A 22,133-nucleotide genomic window follows, 5' to 3' on the forward strand; every position below is an offset into this window, starting at 1 on the left:
GAGAGTACATATTGTCCATGAGACTTCTGTAGTTACATTTACTAATATGTATAGATTAGCAAAATAGAGCATATTTCTTACTAGGGCTAAGCAGTCAAAAGACTGAAAGCTCCTCATCTAGAGAGGTACTAGAGAAGAGGGATTGTGACAGAGTCCTGGAGCACTCCAGCTAAGAGGATGGCATAGGAGGAGCAGCTAGTGGAAGAGCTGAAGGAGTTATCAGTAAGAAAAACATCAGGACTGATGTCACAGTATCCAAGAAAATAAAGTGTTGGGTGGGGAATGGGTAAAATAGGTGATGGGGATTAAGAAGTACATTTCTCATGATGAGTACTGGGTGATGTATGGAATTACTGAATTACTATATTGTACATCTGAAACTAATAAAACACTATTTTAACTATACTGGAATTACAATTTTTTTTTTTTTTTTCAACGTTTATTTATTTTTGGGACAGAGAGGGACAGAGCATGAACGGGGGAGGGGCAGAGAGAGAGAGGGAGACACAGAATCGGAAACAGGCTCCAGGCTCCGAGCCATCAGCCCAGAGCCCGACGCGGGGCTCGAACCCACGGACCGCGAGATCGTGACCTGGCCGAAGTCGGACGCCCAACCGACTGCGCCACCCAGGCGCCCCTGGAATTACAATTTTTAAGAAAAGAAAGCGTTTCTGATGGAATTACCAAAAAATAAGCATAAAAAGATTATTGGTAATCTTTTTTTTTTTTTTAAAGTAAACTCTGGACCCAACATGGGGCTTCAACTCATGGCCCTGAGACCAAGGTCCCATGCTCTACCTACTGAACCAACCAGCTGCCCCATATCAATAATGTTGAAAAAAATCAGTCTTCAAACAGTGGTGGGGACTAAGGACACAGTATAAGGTGAGGAAAAGGAAGCAGCAACTTTTTAGTCATATTCAAACTGTCTTGGTCTTGCACACTGGAAGTTACTTTATTTTTTTTTTGAGGTATTTAAATGCTGAAAATTCTTATGAGATACAGACATGGAAGTAACTAGCCAAGTTCTACCTTGGAATTCTTCCTAGAATATAGTTTTTCTATAAATAAAATATTTTCATTCCTACTAGTGAATACAAAATTCTGTACATTCATAGATTACACAGATTCAAATGCTAAAATGAATGCAAAAGGATGTATATAATCCAAAACAAAGTATGAGAAAGACAAAGCTCAAGTAATTTTCATTTTACTTCAAGTCATGGCAAGATCATAAAAGACTAGAAAAAAAATCTACCTCTGTGATAAACAATGAAAAGCTGTTCTCCATGTCCTGCCATTGATACTACAGGCCCAGGAAGACTGAAGACCTCTTTTTGAACACCTCCAATAGTGAACAATCGAAGGAGCAAGGCACTAGTGGCAGCAGCTGCCCATCCCAGACCAAGACATATGGCTTCAATATCTTCATTCTGAGGCATGTCTACTATCCACTCTTTGCTTGAGTCCCAAGAACTAAAGTGCAGGCAGTGAAGCTTGCTATAAATTAAAATAAGACAGAAACAATCAAACATTCCTATTTGATGTGTTATATATATGAAGCTAATCATGATACCCAGTGACAAAAACCAAATAATTTTTCTTTTAAACATAAATGGTACAAAAAGAGCTTTGAAATATTTATGAAATATCCTTAAAATGGAATGTATTAAAACCATTAACAGTCATGTTACTGAAGAATACTTAAAAATACAGGAAAATGCTCACAACATAATGTTAAATGAAAACAGGAAGACTAAAATCTGCAGAGTATGATCGATCCTAGGTTGCAAATACACAGACAAATCACAACTAAATTTTTAAAAAGGGAAGAAACATCAAAATGTTAGTTCTTTCACTGTAAAAAAAATTTAATATAGGAAAACAAAGGAAGAAAGGAAATACAATCACATATAATCCCACCAGCTAGATCACCAACCACTGCTAACAATCTGATGTTTCCAGTCTTTCTTATTTACATTTATTTATATTTATACATACACACACACACACATATATACACACACACACATGAAAGTTACTAAGGTTAAACTTGGGAATGCAGATATTACAGTATTTAGAACCAGAGGCAGTACTGATTTACTGAAGAGTAATTTTAAATTCAATTTTAAGGGGCGCCTGGGTGGCGCAGTCGGTTAAGCGTCCGACTTCAGCCAGGTCACAATCTCACAGTCTGTGGGTTCGAGCCCTGCATCAGGCTCTGGGCTGATGGCTCAGAGCCTGGAGCCTGTTTCCGATTCTGTGTCTCCCTCTCTCTCTGCCCCTCCCCCGTTCATGCTCTGTCTCTCTCTGTCCCAAAAATAAATAAACGTTGAAAAAAAAAATTTTTTTTTAATGAAAAGTAACATTGTATTCAGCTGTGAAATAATATACCCAGGAAAACAAAGAAAAAGATATCTGGAAAAAAACTGTACATGGAAATAAATGTTCTATTTATGTAAGATTCTGAGTCAGAGACATGGAGTCAACAGTGGTTTCTATTAGTAAACTGATTTAATTCAATAATGAAGTATAGAGTGGATTTTACAATGTATAAATTAGGAAACCAATTAAAATGTATTTGTTAGACTCTAATGCATACTCAATCACCCATGGATCTCATTAAAATGCAGATTCTGATTTAGAAAGTCTGGGGTGGGGTCTGAAATTCTGTTTTCAATAAGCTTCCAGGTGACCCATGCCCCTAATTTGTGAACTACACTTTGAGCAGCAAGAAGCTAATGTATCCAATCAGAAAGATTTTAATTTCAAATCACCTCAGAGTCGGTAAAAATCTACGATCAAGTGTATAAGCACTACAATCTGCTGAAGAAGAGAGATCAGGAGAGGGTAATCTGGCTGAAATAACAGAAAGTTAAGTAAAAATGTTTTTTCTTCTTTAAAAAAAAAAAAAGGATTCAGCCTCTACTGCTTCTCCACCATAATTTTTTTGTCTATTTTTCCAAATATCATTCTCCCCCCTTCTTTTTTTAAAGAAGTTTCAAGGGGTGCCTGGGTGGCTCAGTCCATTAGGCGTCTGACTTCGGGTCAGGTCATGATCTCACAGCTGGTGAGTTGGAGCCCCGCGTCGGGCTCTATGCTGACAGCTCAGAGCCTGGAGTCTGCTTTGGATTCTGTGTCTCCCTCTCTCTCTGCCCCTCCCCCGCTTGTGCTCTGTCTCTCTTTGTCTCTCAGAAATGAATAAATGTAAAAAAAAAAAAAAACATTAAAAAAAAAAAAACCAAAATAGTGAAGTTTCTAATCTAATTAGAGTGACAAAAAAACCCAAAACCAACAAACAAAAAACCCAGGTGACAAAAAACTTGTCCAAGGAAAGTACTGGATTAACTGTCTAGGGATACAAGAACATTTTGGGTGATAAAAAATAATTTTGAGGGACGCCTGGCTGTCTCAGTTGATATAGCGTATGACACTTGGTCTTGGGTTGTGGGTTCAAGCACTACACTGGGTATAGGGAATTCCTTAAAAATAAAATCTTAAAAGAAAAACTTTTTTGATTGGGACAGTGGTTATCTGAATATATACACATTCGTTAAACTCATCAAATTGTACACCTAAAATGGGTGCATTATCGTACATAAATTATACTAATAAAGTAAATTTAAAAAGGACAGGGATTTATACAAAAAGAAATCTAGAAGGATACACATCAAACTCTTAACAGTGGTTATGTCTGACAGAATTCTGGGGGGACTTTTTCTTCCTAAAAATTCTGTACTGCTTAAGAATGTTTGTTTATAATTCATATGTATTATTCTTGTAATACTAATGAAACACAGTAACAATATAAAAAATAGCCCCATTTCTCTTGCAATTACAAACTGTCATATCTTCATTTGTAGTTAGAGAATGTAAGTGAGGGGACAATTAGGCAAAAACAGACATGTTCTGAAGTCTTATGTATGAAATACTTCTATATCTAACAACTCAGCAATGACGAATTCTTCCTAATAATCTTGAATTTACCTTGCTAGTTCATCCGAGCTTTCACATGCCAACAAAATAGCTTCATGAGAAAGATCTGCTATTGTGTAATTCAAAGTGTTTGATAAATGTGTTGCATGGTGTATGGAGGTATCATGGAACTCCACATCTATGGCATTGTCTTGTTCATCATTATAGCAGCGAATAATTCCAATAGAGTTCCACACCTACAAGCATTAAGGTTAAATACAAGCTTGAGAAAAATTAAAAGGTCCTAGGATCAGCAGACTAAACTACAAATTAACAAATACTATAATTCAGTCTGTATCGAAATTTAAGTTATGGGAACAACCACAGCTTATCTACCTTTAAATAGTTTCAAGTAAGAGTAGTGACATCAGGACTACAATTATTATCTACTCTTTTCATGAGAAGAAGGCACATACTTATTTATTAGCAAATGGAGTATTCCATTTAATATTTTAAAAATTATACTACTGCCATAAAAAAATACAATTTTGTACAACCAAACCATTAAATTCCCCAAAAGAAATATTTCAAAACTGTATTTACTTATAAATACAGACATAAATGACAGCATATTTTCCTGTTCCAACTAACTGGTTTAAATTATAAGAATAAATATATACATTTTAAAGCAACATAAATTGATACCATTTAGAAAACTTATCTTCCATCTATGTACACTACAGGTTCACACTAGGCCCTAGTGTTTCCTTTCCTCTACCACAAATAACTACACATAAAACAACTGACAATAAAAAATTAAGACCTATTACTTGATGATGATTACTGACAGCAACAAAAAGTCTTATTAAAATAAAACATTAACTTTAATATTTACCTACAAATTTATGCCAGGTGGATACCAGGCAAAGTCCTCATGAGGTGGAAAACCTCAAATGACCAACAAATAAAAATATTAAACTTTTTAACTCTCAAGCTTAAAATAAAAAGCTAATATATTCACTTATCCATTTTAGAAATATATATTTTTTTAATTTATTTATTTGTTTTAATTTTTGAGACAGAGAGAGACAGAGCATGAGCAGGGGAGGGGCAGAGAGAGAGGGAGACACAGAATCTGAAGCAGGCTCCAGGCTCTGACCTGTCAGCACAGAGCCCAACAAAGGGCTCAAACTCACAGACTGTGAGATCATGACCTGAGCTGAAGGCGGACGCTTAACCAACTGAGCCACCCAGGCACCCCTAGAAATATATTCTTAATGCCTACTGTGCCATACCTTGCTCTTTTTTTAGTTTATTTATTTTTGAGAGAGAGAGAAAGTGCGAGTTGGAGAGGGGCAGAGAGAGAGAGAGGAAAAGAGAGAGAATCCCAAGCAGGCTTCCACATTGTCAGCATAGAGCCCAACATGGGGCTCGAACCCACAAATAGAACCGTGAGATGTGACCTGAGCCAAAGTTGGATGCTTAACCGACTGACCCACCCAGGCGCCCCATACCTTGTTCTAAGTGCTATCAATAAACAAAACAGAAACATCTCTTATCCTTCGGAGTTTACATTCCAGTAGGGTGGATGGGGAAAAGAGGCAGAGAGTTTTTTTTTCCATAGCACTTATCACTTTCTAATATATCATACTAAGAGTTGTCTTCTAAAAAACATCTTCTCACTAGTGTTTTGGAATCAGTATAAACTATTATATAAAAATATGAGAAATAAAGTTTGGAAGTATAACCAAGAGGTACTGCAAGATATACAGTCATATTAACTTTATGTTCATTTTGTCACTCTGCAAAGCAGAATTTTATTTAACATAATAAGGTTGAAATAAGATTAAAACTGAATTAACCATAAAAAAATAAACCACAAAATTCTGTACCAAAGTGCTCTAGGCCAGTTAATCAAGGTTTTTAAAAATATTTTTTACCAAACAGAACTATATTGAGAAAAAATTCTTAAAGGTAAAAGAATATATAATATAATATAATATAATATAATATAATATAATATAATATAATATATAACATAAAACTATTTTCAAGTTAAGTGTAGATCCAAAGCTTACCATGAATCTATGAGTGAGATGCACGGGTGTAGAACCTGATTGGAATGGCTTTTGACGGGGAGTTGGCATCGGCCCATCATAAAATGGCCTTTGGGATGTTACAAGTGGTAGATTATGAATGCTGTCTGCCTGATCATCTTCCTCCTCCTCCTTGAGAAGATTAGAACCAGTTTTTAACATTGTAACATCTAGAAAACAAAGAATTATACTTAGAGAATCATAAATACCAATGACCTAAAAAAAAAAGCATTATAAAATCCAAATAACATTTTCCATTCATACTTAATAATACTAACATGCTATCTGCCTCCTCCACTGTGTTAATGTTAACAGCGATGGTGCAAAAACAGTAGAGGGTAAAACTGTTGGTGCTGTGACATAAATCCAGGCAGCGGCACCCATCTGTATTAGCAGTCGACTCACTGTTAACCACAACTCAATTGCAGTAAAAATATCAATTCTGTTAAACCCTAATCTTTGCACAGATTTTTAAAAAATGTTCTCTGTGCTAAAATGAGAAGTGTGCATGAAGACGTGTGATGTCTGCCTCAGAAAAAAGGAAACCATTCGTACAAATGAGTTGTAAGCTGAACTGTTGATTTTCTCATGAAACACCATTTTTACTTGAAAGAATGCCAGATAAAGTATGATTATGCTGACTTTGGTATTTTGGTCAACATTTTCTTGAAAATAACGAAGTAGGCCGGTCATTTAAGAAAAATAACTGACACAATCTGTTGCCAATGATAAAATTTGAGTTTTCAAGCAAGAATCAGACAACTTTTACCTGCCACCATGAGCTTGACTGCTTCCTAATATTTAAAAACTTCTGACAAGATTGGTGATGATACTAACAAATACAATCCTAGATAATGTATCAGTATTACAAAGGCCTGCAAACCTCAGTGAACCAGTATTTTCTAAATTACCAATGCATGTATTTCAAAATCAAACATGGTAAACTAAAAGATCCATTCAAGTCAGACCAATGGATCTTAATATAATATAGTTGGAAAGTTCACTGGAGAGTTTTCAGAGTCCACACTGCAAATAATCTTTATGAAATGATCACTTGTTGAGTTTTGGTACAGTAGCAAAGGATATCCACAATTATTTCAATAGGTTATTGAAATACTTCCTTTTCAAATTACATGTTTGTGTTGAGCCTGAATATTCTTCACATACTTTAAGCAATTAAGCAAAACAACACGTATGTCAGTAGAATGAATTCTGAAACATGAAAGAACTCAGTTATCTTCTATTCCAGACATGGAATAAATTTTCAAAAGAGTAAAATAATGCTACTTTTCTTATTAAGTTTTTCATTTGAAATGTTACTTATGTTTACATACATACATACATACATACATACGTAATAAATAAAAATTTAAAAAGTAAATAAATATATTTAAATTTTGTTTTAATTTCTAACATGGTAAATAACAGTATATAAATTCCATAAATAATTCTCTTTGGGGTCCACAAAAGTTTTTAAGAATGTAATAAACTCTGGAGACCAAATATTTAAGGACTCCAGTCCTATAAAACCCTATATGATTTAAATGTAGCAAAATTTACCGCCATAAAATGTATTTGGCATTTTACTTGACAATGTTCAAATGTGCTATTTTAGCAGTTTATTTGAAGGTTTTTTTACTGTAACATCAATTTCCTTAACAGACACTATTATTCGTATTACTTTTTATTAAAACATTTTTTTAATGTTTATCTTTGAGAAAGAAAGCACGCAAACGGGAGAGAAGCAGAGGGGAGGGGGGACAGAGGATCTGAAGGGGGCTCTGTGCTGATAGCGGAGAGCCCAATGGGCTGATCTCGTGAACTGTGAGATCATACATGACCTGAGCCAAAGTTGGACACATAACGGACTGAGCCAACCAGGAGCCCCTATTTCTTCTTGAGTTAGCTTGGTAGCTTATGTCTTTCAAAGAATTTGTCAATTTTATCTAAGTTGTTGTATTTATGGGCACAAAATTGGTCATACTATTGTTATTATTTTGTTATTAATAGCAGTGCTATCTCACAGAAATAGGAGTTATATATATAATTTAAAAAATTTTAGTAACCATATTTTAAATAGTAAAAAAAGGTTTAATTTTAATATTATACTGTATTAAAGTATTATAATTTTGACATGTATTCAATGTTAAAAAATGACTAAAATATTTTACATTCTTTTTTTCATACTGTCTTCAAAGTCTGGTTGCATTCTATACTTATAACACATCTCATTTTGAACTAGTCACATCTCAAGTGCTCAAAAGCCACAGATGGCTTAATGGCCTCCATACTGGACAGTACATATCTATACAATCTATGGTGACAGCCCCCTTTCATTACTTGTATTAGTCATTTATGCCTTCTCTTTCTTTCTGATCAGTCACGATAAAGGTTTAAAAATGTTACTGACCCGTGGCTCGGAGCCTGGAGCCTGTTTCCGATTCTGTGTCTCCCTCTCTCTCTGCCCCTCCCCCGTTCATGCTCTGTCTCTCTCTGTCCCAAAAATAAATAAACGTTGAAAAAAAAAAATTAAAAAAAAAATGTTACTGATCTTTTCAAAGAACTAGCTTTTGGTTTCACTGACTTTCTTTACAGCTTTTGGTTGTCAATATCATTGAATTCTGTTTTTTATTTCCTTCCTTCTGCTAGTGTGGAGTTTGATCTCTTCTTCTGTTTCTAATTTGCTAAAGCAGAAGCTTAGATAATTGATTTGAAATCTTCTTTAACATAAGTACTTAATACTACATACTTCCCTCTACCACTACGTTAGCTACATTCTACAAACTTAATAATGACTTCAAATAATAGTTTTAATAAAAAAATTGTAAAATATCAATTGACAGGATGAATCATCACATCCACAAAGTCAATACATACCAACTGAGTTTTCATCATCTTCTAGAATGTGACTTCGCTGTCTAGGACGACCTGAAGCCAGCATGAGGTCATCATCTTCTTCCTCATCATTTATAATTCTTTTTGAAAAAGAAGGGGTCTCCACTGCATTGTCATTTAGGAAATCACCAGCATTATTTGTATCATCTCCATCAAAAAGATCACTGTAATCTTTTTCTACTCTGCTAGAGACCTTGAACAAATTAACACAAATTACAAAGATTAGTGAACTATTTAAATAAATGCAATTACTCAAAAGCCAATTCTGTAATGTGCACCTATATATTCTACCAAGTAAGTAAATTCCCTGACAAGAATTAATTAATAAATGTATTTATAAGAATTATATTTCTGTGAGACTTAGTCCATATTTTAATTTTTTAACATTTATTCATTTTTGAGAGTGAGAGAGACAGAGCATGAGCAGGGGAGGGGCAAAGAGAGAGGGAGACATAGAATCTGAAGCAGGCTCCAGGCTCTGAGCTGTCAGCACAGGGTCCGACATGGAGCTTGAACTCACAAACTGCAAGTTCATGACCTGAGCTGAAGTCGGATGCTTAACAGACTGAGCCACCCAGGCACCGCCCACCCCCCCCACCCCCCGCCCAGTCCTTATTTTAAATGCCTTATAGTATTTATGGATGGGACAGGAGTGTACAACAGACATATAAAAAAATACTGTATATACCCAAATACAAGGCAAGGTTTTACTCCTCAAAAGTCATTCTCCAGAGAAGTGACCTATAAGTTCCTACAAAGTCTCTCATTAGTCATTCATTTATTTTATTTTTAAAAAAATTTTTTAGGGGCGCCTGGGTGGTGCAGTCGGTTAAGCGTCCGACTTCAGCCAGGTCACGATCTCGCGGTCCGTGAGTTCGAGCCCCGCGTCAGGCTCTGGGCTGATGGCTCAGAGCCTGGAGCCTGTTTCCGATTCTGTGTCTCCCTCTCTCTCTCTCTGCCCCTCCCCCATTCATGCTCTGTCTCTCTCTGTCCCAAAAATAAATAAACGTTGGAAAAAAAAATTTTTTTTTAAAAAAATTTTTTTAATGTCTATTTTTGAGAGAGAGACAGAGTGTGAGTGGGGGAGGAGCAGAGAGAGAGGGAGACACAGAATCTGAAGCAGGCTCCAGACTGTGAGCTGTCAGCACAGAGCCCGATGTAGGGCTCGAACTCACGAACTGCGAGATCATGACCTGAGCTGAAGCTGGACGCTTACTGACTGAGCCACTCAGGCACCCCATTCATTTACTTTTATTTTAAATTTATTTTGTTTTATTTTGCTTAGGTAGGATATGTTTGCTTTCAATTATCTCAGTTAAAGCTAGTTTTTTGTGGGTTTTTTTTTTGATGCTTATAAAAGTAAATGGATAGAACCAATAAAAAAATAAAGGAGGCAAGGAAATTCAACATTAATCCTTCATTCCTAGGAATATGAACATACCATTGCAAACACTAGATGTCACTGTAAATGATTTTTTAGATCACTTTATTTATTTATTTGTTAGGTAATCTCCACATCCAATGTGGGACTCAAACTCATGACCCTGACATCAGGAGTTGCAATGCTCTACTAGACTAAGCCAGCCAGGTGCCCCATAAGATCACTTTGAAAAACAAATAGTTCCTCCACATCCTCTCCAGCATCTATAGTCTCCTGATTTGTTCATTTTAGCCACTTGGACTGGCGTGAGGTGGTATCTCAGTGTGGTTTTGATTTGTATTTCCCTGATGAGGAGTGACGTTGAGCATCTTTTCACGTACCTGTTGGCCATCTGGATGCCTTCTTTAGAGAAGTGTCTGTTCATGTCTTCTGCCTATTTCTTCACTGGATTGTTTTTCAGGTGTGGAGTTTGATGAGTTCTTTATAGATTTTGGATACTAGCCCTTCATCCAATATGTCATTTGCAAATATCTTTTCCCATTCTGTCGGCTGCCTTTTAGTTTTCTTGATTGTTTTCTTTGCAGTGCAGAAGATTTTTTATCTTGATGAGGTCCCAATAGTTCATTTTTGCTTTTAATTCCCTTGCCTTTGGAGATGTGTCAATTAAGAAATTGCTGCGGCTGAGGTCAGAGAGGTTTTTTCCTGCTTTCTCCTCTAGGGTTTTGATGGTTTCCTGTCTCATATTCAGGTCCTTCATCCATTTTGAGTTTATTTTTGTGAATGGTGTAAGAAAGTGGTCTAGTTTCATTCTTCTGCATGTTGCTGTCCAGTTCTCCCAGCACCATTTGTTAAAGAGACTGTCTTTTTTCCATCGGATATTCTTTCTTGCTTTGTCAAAGATTAGTTGGCCATACATTTGTGGGTCCAATTCTGGAGTCTCTATTCTATTCCCTTGGTTGATATGTCTGTTTTTGTGCCAATACCATTCTGTCTTGATGATTACAGCTTTGTAGTAAAGACTAAAGTATGGGATTGTGATGCCTCCCACTTTGGTTTTCTTCTTCAATATTACTTTGGCTATTTGGGGTCTTTTGTGATTCCTTACAAATTTTAGGATTGCTTGTTCTAGCTTCGAGAATGCTGGTGCAATTTTGATTGGGATTGCATTGAATGTGTAGATGGCTTTGGGTAGTATTAACATCTTAACAATATTTATTCTTCCAATCCATGAACACGGAATGTTTTTCCATTTCTTTGTATCTTCTTTAATTTCCTTCATAAGCTTTCTATAGTTTTCAGCATACAGATCTTTTACATCTTTGGTTAGGTTTACTCCTAGGTATTTTATGAAACAGGAACCCTCTTGCACTGTTGGTGGGAATGCAAACTGGTGCAGCCACTGGAAAAGTGTGGAGATTCCTCAAAAAATTAAAAATAGATCTACCCCATGACCCAGCAATAGCACTGCTAGGAATTTACCCAAGGGATACAGGAGTGCTGATGCAGAGGGGCACTTGTACCCCAATGTTTATAGCAGCACTTTCAACAATAGCCAAATTATGGGAAGAGTCTAAATGTCCATCAACTGATGAATGGATAAAGAAGTTGTGGTTTATATACACAATGGAATACTACTTGGCAATGAGAAAGAATGAAATGTGGCCTTTTGTAGCAACGTGGATGGAACTGGAGAGTGTTATGCTAAGTGAAATAAGTCCTACAAGGAAAGACGGATACCATGTTTTCACTCTTACGTGGATCCTGAGAAACTTAACAGAAGACCATGGCGGAGGGGAAGGGGGAAAAAAAGTTACAGAGAGGGAAGGAGGCAAACTATAAGAGACTCTTAAAAACTGAGAATAAACTGGAGCGCCTGGGTGGCTCAGTCGGTTAAGCGGCCGACTTCGGCTCAGGTCATGATCTCGCGGTCCATTGAGTTTGAGCCCCGCGTCGGGCTCTGTGCTGACAGCTCAGAGCCTGGAGCCTGTTTCAGATTGTGTCTCCCTCTCTCTGACCCTCCTCTGTTCATGCTCTGTCTCTCCCTGTCTCAAAAATAAATAAAACGTTAAAAAAAATTTTTTTTTAATAAAAAATAAAAAAAACTGAGAATAAACTGAGGGTTGATGGGGGGTGGGAGACAGGAGAAAGTGAGTGATGGGAATTGAGGAGGGCACCTTTTGGGATGAGCACTGGGTGTTGTATGGAAACCAATTTGACAATGAATTTCATATTAAAAAAAAAAAGTGAATAGTAAGCAGATACACTGTAGAGCTCACAAGTGACTCCTATAGCATGAATGAAAACTGTACAAATGTTAATTAAGACAATGAAAACTTGTGGTATAAAATTATTTTTTTACTTTTTTTAATTTTGAGAGAGCAAGTGAGTGTGAGTGGGGGAAGGGCAGAGAGAGAGGGGGGTGGGGGAGAGAGAAAATCCCAAGCAGGCTCCACACTGCCAGCACAGAGCCTGATGTGAGGCTCAGTCTCACAAACTGTGAGATCATGACCTGAGCTGAAACCAAGAGTCTGACTGAGCCATCTAGGCACCCCAAGTATGGTATAAAATTCTAATGATAGCACCATTAAGATTCAAAAGGAACTGGGGTGCCTGAGTGGCTCAGTTGGTTGAGCATCCAACTCCTGGTTTCAGCTTGGGTCATGATCTCGCAGTTCTTGAGTTCAAGCTTCGCATCAGGCTCTGTGCCGACAGCTCAGAGAGTCTGAAGCCTGCTTGAAATTCTGGGTCTCCCTCTCTGTCCCTCCCCCACTCACGGTCTGCCTTTCTCTCAAAAAATAAACATTAAAAAAAATTTAAAAAGATTGAAAAGGAACTTTGTCACAAATATTTTAGATTGAGTACATAAGATTGTGTTCTAGAAAACTAATGTTTAATGAAATAAGAGAACAGAAAACAAATGCTTCTAAACTCCTACATTTAGACATATGACACAATAGTGTTTCAGTTTTAATCATTATCTATTTAATCGATCCTATTAACTTCCCTATATTAGGAAAGATGAAGATTTGTTATAATTCTCAACCACCCCTACTCTCTTATATTTATGTATATCCTCCCAATATAGATAAATTCTCATTTTGGTTGGATCAATATGCAGGAATTAGATTATTATGACCATTTAAATGCTATTCCTAGTTGAATAAAGATAATAGCAACACTTATAAACTGTGCTAGAGACTGTTCTAATTCTATACATAACTGATATAATCCTCACAATAAAATCCTAGGTAGTAGGCATTATTCCTATCCTCATTTTATAAATGTGGTATATAATGATCACTTTTCCCTTCTTTTACAACTTTTTTCCTGGAGTTAAAAATCTTCTCTCTCTTTAGGTCTTTTTTCTTGGATAGATTCCCCAAAGACAATTCTTCCAATCTCTTGCCTGAAAAACCTAAGACTGACTGACAACGCTCTAGGAGTCAAGGATGAAAAATAAGCTGAGAATTTTAACATTCAAGTATATACACTTTCATTTAATCCTTTTCAGTACAGTATTCCTCTTTTGCCGAGTGCCATTCAACTGTACCCAGTGTTCTGACCAAAGACCTTCTCTGTTTTACCTTTTCCAGAGATCTAATCTCCAGCATCCTGCCAGAATATACATGGCGGTGAAGGAAGGCAGTTACCTAGCTATGCACACCAATGTTGAGACTGGAGACATCTACTTGTTCATGAAACCAACCTTCCTATTTTTAGCCTCACTTCTAGAAGTAACTAGTGCTACCAAATTCTGAATCATTGAGGATTCAGTCAGGCAAGCTGAACTGCATCCCAGCTTTCCCCCAACTGCAGTCTTCGGAATCAATTTTTTGACTTTTTGAGAAGCTAAACTTAGTTTCCAATCATGCTTCTGTTTTTCAGCCTCCAAAATTTTGTTACTATCACCACTTCAACTGTCTTCTTTAACTTTATCAGATTATGCATTTAAAAAGAACTATTTAGGGTAATTTTAGTGGGGATTCCAAATATCAGGTTGTCTGAGCAGACATAAATGGATGTATTAAGTCCACGATCTTTAACTGGAACTCTAAACCAAGACTTAAGTTTGACTGGGTATATTTGCCAGGCAGGGGAAATAATGAACAAAACCAAGGACTTGTATAAAACAAGATGGCCTATTTAAAGCAATTTAGTTAGTAAGGCTGGATGGCTAAGCATTAAGAGATATAAGGATAGCTCTAAGAATGAAAGTGAATTCAGAGCTGAAAAGGTTGATAGGCTACACTAAGTTATAATTATTAACTCTAATTTTATCTATATTTACTTAAATAACAATCCCCAGAACATCAGGATACTAAAATAGTACTTCACAAAGGTATTCCTTATAAAGCCAAGGAATATTAATAGGCATTATATTGAGGGGAAAAAGTTTCTCAGTAAAATATATTTGGGAAATATTACGTTAAACAAGTTTAAACAGTTTTCTTTATGATAAATCATTAGTGAGCCTCTAATAATAATAACGAATTATAACTTTCCAAGAAAGTAATGTTTTTTGTGATGTTTTCCAAATCCATATGACCACAAAAGACTGAAGAAACTATTCTACCACATATTACTTATTACCTTATTACTTGATGTCTTTCCATTGGGTTCACAAACATTTTCCAGGAGCCCTAGATTTCCTTCTGCATCAGTATAAGCTATTCGACCAGAAGTAGGATGCCATGCCAGGCCACAAATTGCATAACCTTTTTCATGTTTCACCCTAAAAATTAAAAAGTGAGTTCTTAAAACGCTACCAAAAAATATATAAACTATACATTTCTTTAGGAAAATTTTAGTTAGAAAACGTTAAATGATTTCTAACAAACTATTAACTATGTTCGTATTTTGACAATCTAATGATTGTAAATTTGTAATGTTTCAAAATAAAACAAACCAAAATCTAATAGGAAAAAAAAAAAAGCAAAAGAGGGGTGCCTGGCTGGTTCAGTCTGGCGGTTCAGTCAGTAAAGCATACAACTCTTGATCTTGGGGCCATGAGTTCAAGCCCCACACTGGGTGTACAGATTACTTTTAAAAATAAATAAACAAACAAACAAATAAATAAGTTGAATCATACCTTTCCATGCAACCTTTGGTTTCCACATTCCAAACTATAATTAAACCATTAATACTCCCTGCAGCTAAATATTGCCCACAGGGAGACCAGGTTACTATATTCAGGGCCTAGAGGAAAAACAATAAATAACAATTTGCATAATTTGAAAATAAACACTTATTGCCAAATTCAAATTTTTATAACCTATATTCTGTGTAACTTCTAATTAAATCAATTCACAAATGGCAAGACAGTTTGCTTATTCAACTTTCTTTTTCAATAATAATTCAACTATCACTAAGCGGTTATTACTTTGTTTACCATGAGAAAATTATGTTGGCACAATTTTAAAAGCAAAAGCTAAAAACTGTTATTATCCTAGAGAGATAACAAAAGGTATCCTCTTAGCAGTCATCACCAAGATGAAGAGAACTAGTAAGTGAAATGAACTGTACTAAGCCACTGCTGACCTACTGGGCCTCTTGTTTCCTTACGTGCCGAATGGGTGTGTATAAGAGGAGAGAGAGAATATAGAGCAACAACCTTTCCTGCTCTAAAATTCCAGAGTCCATGATCATAAGTCTCAATAAAACTCATTTAACAATAAAGGCTAATTACTGATCATGTGAAAGTAACATGTTCTAATACTATGTTAGAGTTAAATTTGACTTCTTATAAATTAAGAAATTTTCTTACCAACTTCACAAAGAGAAAGCTCAGACAAGACCTAGCAAAGACCTATCTACTGTCCAGTTACTGGCTAAATGAAGGCAGGTTGAGGGACAAAAGTTGGACACATGAACAACAATCTGGCATTGTTCTCCATTTCCAACAACACTTAACTGCGATTATATTTAGTCCAAGTATACCTGAAATATTCCTGTTAGCTAATTCAAAGTGTCACTTATAGGGGCGCCTGGGTGGCGCAGTCGGTTAAGTGTCCGACTTCAGCCAGGTCACGATCTCGCGGTCCGGGAGTTCGAGCCCCGCGTCGGGCTCTGGGCTGATGGCCCAGAGCCTGGAGCCTGTTTCCGATTCTGTGTCTCCCTCTCTCTCTGCCCCTCCCCCGTTCATGCTCTGCCTCTCTCTGTCCCACAAATAAATAAACGTTGAAAAAAAAAAATTAAAAAAAAAAAAAACAAAAAACAAAGTGTCACTTATAAAACTTACCTGAGAGATGAAATTATCTGAAAGATCAAACTGATTATTCCAAGTTTCTCTTCTATATAGCTTAACAGATTTTTCCACAGGAACTGCCAGTAACTATTAGGAAAGAAAAATGATTTAAACAAAAATTTACAATAAATTAAATTTGAGAGGGAAAAAAAAGGCAAAAAGTTCATCAAAATAAGCCTAGAAAACATAAAAGCAAATCTGTATTTTAATTGGCAACTAAAAACTCAGAAAACTACTTAAAATTTTGATAAGCAAAGAATGAATGATCACTCTATTTGCTTGCACTGAAAACCAGAGTACTTATAGTTATGTATTTTTAATACTGCTTTTCAGGAATCTAAGCCCTTTGGATCTAAAAATTCATCTCATTTGCTAAAAGGAAAGAAATAGATCCAGAATGCTTTAAACATCTTAAAAGGAAACTTATCGACTTACATATTCTTCCAAGCAAATAGAAAAAATAAAATCAGTATATTCTATGTTTATCACAAAAAGAAAAAAGTATTATTTATGAACAGAAAAACTATGTTAATTGTATTGATTTTTAAATTAATTAATGTTTCATAAGCAAAGAAAAATAAATCCTAAATTCTACAACTATCACTTAAACGCAGAATGTAATCTTAAGAGGTCACATGATATAGGGGCATCTGGATGGCTCAGTCAGTTAGGCATCCGACTCTTGATTTCAGCCCAGGTCATGATCTCATGGTTTCGTGGGTTTGAGTCCAGTGTATGGCTCCGCACTGATGGTATGGAACCTGCTCAGGATTCTCTCTCTCTCTGCCCCTCCCACGAGTGTTATTCCTCTCTGTCTCTCAAAATAAATAAATAAACTTAAAAAAAAAAAAAGTTGATGATACAAAGGACATAGATTAAATAAAGTCTCCCTCCCATCTCTAAATCCTATTTCTACTTCCCAAAGGTACACATAAGCATAGACTCTACAAGAACACATAGAGGGGTGACTTTCATTCCTGATTTCGGCTCAGGTCATGATCTCACAGTTCATGGGTTCCAGCCCCACCTTGGTCTCTGTGTTGACAGCTCGGAGCCTAGAGACTGTTTTGGATTCTGTCTCCCTCTCTCTCTGCCCCACCCTCAATTGCACTGTCTCTCTCTCAAAAACTAGTAAGTGTTAAAAAAATTTTTTTTTCTTAATTCCTAAGAATGGAATATATTTTTTTCTTTAAGTCTTCTTTTACTGCTCTTGATAGCAAGTTAAAATTTTTATAGCTCTTTCACATTTTTGGTAAGTTTATCCCTAGTTATTTCATCTTTTTTGATTTCACAGTAAATACATCATTTTTTTCCACACCATGTTTTCTAAATGGCTATTACTTATATATGATTGCTAGTGGTTTTGTGTATTAGTTTGTTTCCAGCTACCTTATTGAATTTTCTTATTAGTAATATTTTTTCCTCCATTGATTTCTTAACATCTCCTTATATTCAAGCATTTCATTCTCTTTCCTCTCTTCAAGCAGGTCCTATCTTTCTACCATCAGTTACTACCTCCAAAATGTGAAATGGTAGTAGAAAGAGCAGACATAACAAGACTGTTTCCAGAGTTGTTCCATTAAATACAATGTAAAGAAGAATATGACATTAATTCATTCAAAATGTACTCTTCAGAAAAAACCTTTATGAAGTTAAAACCTTTCTTAAAACATTTCAGAATTAATTAGTTGGCTTGGGGCACTAAAACTTATAACCAACATAAAATAGCTAAAACTTAAAAAACTAATTCTACTATTCTCACATTCAAAGTTGACAAGAACTAGAAGAAAAAACAAAAACAAAGGTTGAAAAATAAGAGTCACTTACCTTCCCACCTTTGGGCTGCCAAGCAAGTCTGCAGATTGATTTTGCATTTATCACATCATTGCATTTTTGTAGCAGTGGCCAACTAACAGCACATGTCTGATTTTTAAAAAAGAAATTTATTTCTCTTTACTAAATTTCTTCCAAAAAGATATGCAGAATAGAATAAATTTAATAGGTGATTTCTTCAAACTGATATATGTAAGAGAAAAGCAACTGAATTCACTTTCATCTAATTATGATGAAATTACTAAATTACTTTAAGTAATTCACAGGTATAAAGAGCAAAAGTCTTAAATAATTAGAGTATTTCCTGTGTAGAATAAGCGAACAATATACTCTGAATAAATGTACACACACACACACAAAACCCCAATACATTAAAATATTAAAGTGTCTACAAAAATAAATTTAAGAGATCTCCTAGAAAATGTTAAGGTGTCAAAGTCAACCCTTCTGAACAGTTCAAACATGAGGGGAAGAAACTGTGCCTATTGAGGAGGCATACCTGTGGGGGATATTTTTCTCATCAGCCACATGATCTCTAGAATGCCTCAGGAAGAATTAATTGTTCCCTGTGCCAATCTAGAGAGCACTTTCTTGATATCTCCTTCAAAACTTTTAACAGGTTGGTTAGAATAAGTCGTTTATGTGATTCTCCAAATAAAGTGTGGCCAATGTCTTTGTTTTTGTATCCCCAACATCAAGGTCCCTACACATGGTAGTTCATTTGTAAATATACATTGACTGAATTTTCCCCACTGACTTATAAAACCTAAAAATGAAATATAAATCTATTGCTTCCCTTGTGATTGGGTACAAAAGCAATTAGTCTTCAACACACTTTTGCATTAGATTATCATAGGATTTGATCACAGAAACAGTATTCAATGTTACTCAAAAGAAAAAACTAAAAAGAAAAAAAATTAATTTAGCCCAATGATATGTAACACCCCATTTATGACAGAAATGAGCAAAAAGTTTTAAATTCAAGTTGACAAGTTTACCTGATCTGAAATTTGCCACACTTTGACAGATCCATCACAACTAGCTGATGCCTGCAGAAATAAAACAATAAATTTCTCTATAGTTACAACCATAATACTATATGGAAACTGGTTCAACTGATAAATCAAACAGCCTTTTTATCAACTGTGTGAAATATTCTAATTCTCTTATCATTTTAAACGTACTGAAGAAAAACAAACAAACAAACAAAGGGGAAAAAATGATTACCAGAAAGATGTCCTTAGGATCAAAAGAAAGACTTAAAATAGGGGCATCATGTCCTCGAAATGTTTTCTGTTGGCTGCAATCCATCACATCCACAACTTTGACTAGAAAATCACTGTGAACAGTAAGAGTAATGTATAACAGGCATTAATATAAATGTCAATACAAAGCCTCTCCTAAAATCTGACTCAAATATTTCAAGAGTAAATGCCGTAATTTTTTATAGCAATTTGTAAAATTTGGCATCAAAATTTAAGGACTTACCTTTTAATTTTGCTCTGTAAAAATACCATAAACACGATTCAAGATTTCCCATTAAAATACAAATACTTTCTGGGGCTCCTGGATGGCTCAGTCATTAAGTGTCTGATTTCCACTCAGGTCACGATCTCACAGTTCGTTGAGTTTGACCCCTGGTCAGGCTCTCTGCTGTCAGCTCAGAGCCCACTTCAGATCCTCTGCCTCCCTCTCTCTCTGCCCCTCTCCTGCTTGTACTCTCTTTCCCTGTCTCTCAAAATTAAATAAAAACGTTAAAAAATAATAAAAATTAAAAAAAAAATAAAAATAGAAATACTTCCTAAGTGACTTCCTCAGTTACATCTTAAGCTTCTATTATTTACCAATTAATTAAAGTCACGACCATTTTTTAAAGTCTCAATAATATTTATTTAATTTTTAAAAGTTTATCCATTTATTTTGAGAGAGAAGGAAAGAGCAAGAGCGGGAAAGAGGCAGAGAGAGAGAGAAAGAATCTCAAACAGGCTCCGCATTGTCAGCATAGAGCCTCATGCAGGCCTTGAACCCACAAACCGTGAGATCATGACCTGAACCAAAATCAAGAGTCATGCTTAACCAACTAAGCCACCCAGGCACTCCTCAACCATATTTAAAAGTACTATGCCTTTTACTCCACCTCAGCAATTTAATTGTTTTTTTTTCCTGTGACAAATAAGCATCAAGAGAAACAACAAAAATCCTACAGTACAGTCCACATTCTACCCTAATGATTTTTGAAATTTTGTATCAAACTATGTTTCCCTAATCTGTTTCAGCATTTACTGAACAGGTTGTCTGCAAAGCAATGTATCTCAATTCACAAAGAGTAGGTTGTCCTCAAAAACCTTTACTGAACACTTGAATATAAAAATTAACAACAACAAAAAAAGGGCAAAGTCCTGAAAATGCTACCCTGAAACCAACACATGACCATTCTGTTCTAGTATTACTTCCTTTTCTGGTATCAAAGAGCCTCACCTAGATCCGGCAGCAATTTTTACACCATCTCCATTAAAGACCACATGGTTTGCATTTGTGGTAAAGCGAGTCAATATACCATCTGGAACTCCTTCAGGAAATGTGTGGACTTGAATAGTATTGTTAGATACTGCAGTGACCAATTTCCCATTCTAAAAGAAAAATAAAAGAAATATTACAAAAAAAAAAAAATCCAGATCAATTGAGAGTCTCTTCACACTTAACAATCCTATTTAAAAAATCTTATAAATGTAGTTAATGTCAAGAGAAAAATCATCACTCAGTATACAACTTTCCTGAATGTCTATTAGCAAGAAAAATTTATTTATCACCTTTATATAATTTAATTCCCCCTTCACCAGCCAAATTTTTAGCCTTTGGATTTTCTTTTTTTAAAGGTGGTTCTTGGGGCTTTTTTATGTTTTTTTTTTTTTAATGTTTATTTATTTTTGACAGAGAGAGAAAGAGACACACAGACAGAGAGCATGAGCAGAAGAGGGGCGGAGAAAGGGAGACACAGAATCCAAAGCAGGCTCCAGGCTCTGAGCTGTCAGCACAGAGCCCATTGCGGGGCTCAAACTCATGAACTGCAATGTCATGACTAGAACCGAAGTCAGATGTTTAACAGGCTGAGTCACCCAGGTGCCCCAGAAAGGTGGTTTTTGTTAATGTTTATTTATTTTGAGAGAGAGAGACAGACAGACAGACAGAACACAAGTGGGAAAGGGGTAGAGACAGAGGGACAGAGTGTCCCAAGCAGGCTCCACGCTGCCAACAGAGCCCAACATGGGGCTTGATCCCACGAACTGCAAGATCATGACCTGAACGGAAATTAAGAGTCGGACACTCAACCAAGTTGTCCAGGTGCCCCTTAAAACACTAGACAGAAAGATGGTGGAGTAGGAGGATCCTAAACAGAGTATACTTAGAATGATGAGCAACGAATAATGTATAGAATTGTTGAATTACTATATCATACACCTGAAACTAATATAACACTATACGTTAATTATACTGGAGTTAAAAATATAAATAATTTTTTTAAATAATAAAGTTAAATTAGGGGTGGCTGGGTGGCTCACTTAGTTAAGCATCTGACTCTTGATTTTGGCTCAGGTCATGATCTCATGGTGGTGAGAATGAGCCCCACATTGGGCTCCATACTGGGCATGGAGCCTGCTTAAGATTCTCTCTCTTCCAGGGTACCTGGGTGGCTCAGTCAGTTGAGTGTTTGACTCTTGATTTTGGCTCAGGTCACGATCTCATGGTTAGTAGTTCAAGCCCCAAGTTG

General features: G+C 35.8%; 1 protein-coding gene across 4 annotated transcripts in view; it reads right to left on the reverse strand.

The window, feature by feature from the left end:
* WDHD1 (WD repeat and HMG-box DNA binding protein 1) overlaps positions 1–22,133 on the reverse strand; it is a 68,299-nt gene that overhangs the window by 30,635 nt on the left and 15,531 nt on the right. For 3 of the 4 annotated variants that reach the window (XM_011283237.4, XM_045059936.1, XR_006599607.1), the window contains 11 exons: positions 20,843–20,994; positions 19,592–19,703; positions 19,363–19,413; positions 18,359–18,454; positions 16,526–16,618; positions 15,377–15,483; positions 14,878–15,019; positions 8,889–9,099; positions 5,994–6,181; positions 3,988–4,172; positions 1,259–1,500 (listed from right to left, as the gene is read on the reverse strand). In XM_011283237.4, the coding sequence (XP_011281539.2) occupies positions 1,259–1,500; positions 3,988–4,172; positions 5,994–6,181; positions 8,889–9,099; positions 14,878–15,019; positions 15,377–15,483; positions 16,526–16,618; positions 18,359–18,454; positions 19,363–19,413; positions 19,592–19,703; positions 20,843–20,994 (1,579 nt within the window). Of the gene's footprint in view, positions 1–1,258; positions 1,501–3,987; positions 4,173–5,993; positions 6,182–8,888; positions 9,100–14,877; positions 15,020–15,376; positions 15,484–16,525; positions 16,619–18,358; positions 18,455–19,362; positions 19,414–19,591; positions 19,704–19,852; positions 19,993–20,842; positions 20,995–22,133 lie in introns of those variants that run through there. The other variant, XM_045059935.1, reaches the window with a different exon arrangement.

Source organism: Felis catus, chromosome B3 (genome assembly GCF_018350175.1).
Source record: "Felis catus isolate Fca126 chromosome B3, F.catus_Fca126_mat1.0, whole genome shotgun sequence".
In the NCBI taxonomy this organism is placed as follows: Eukaryota; Metazoa; Chordata; class Mammalia; order Carnivora; family Felidae; genus Felis; species Felis catus.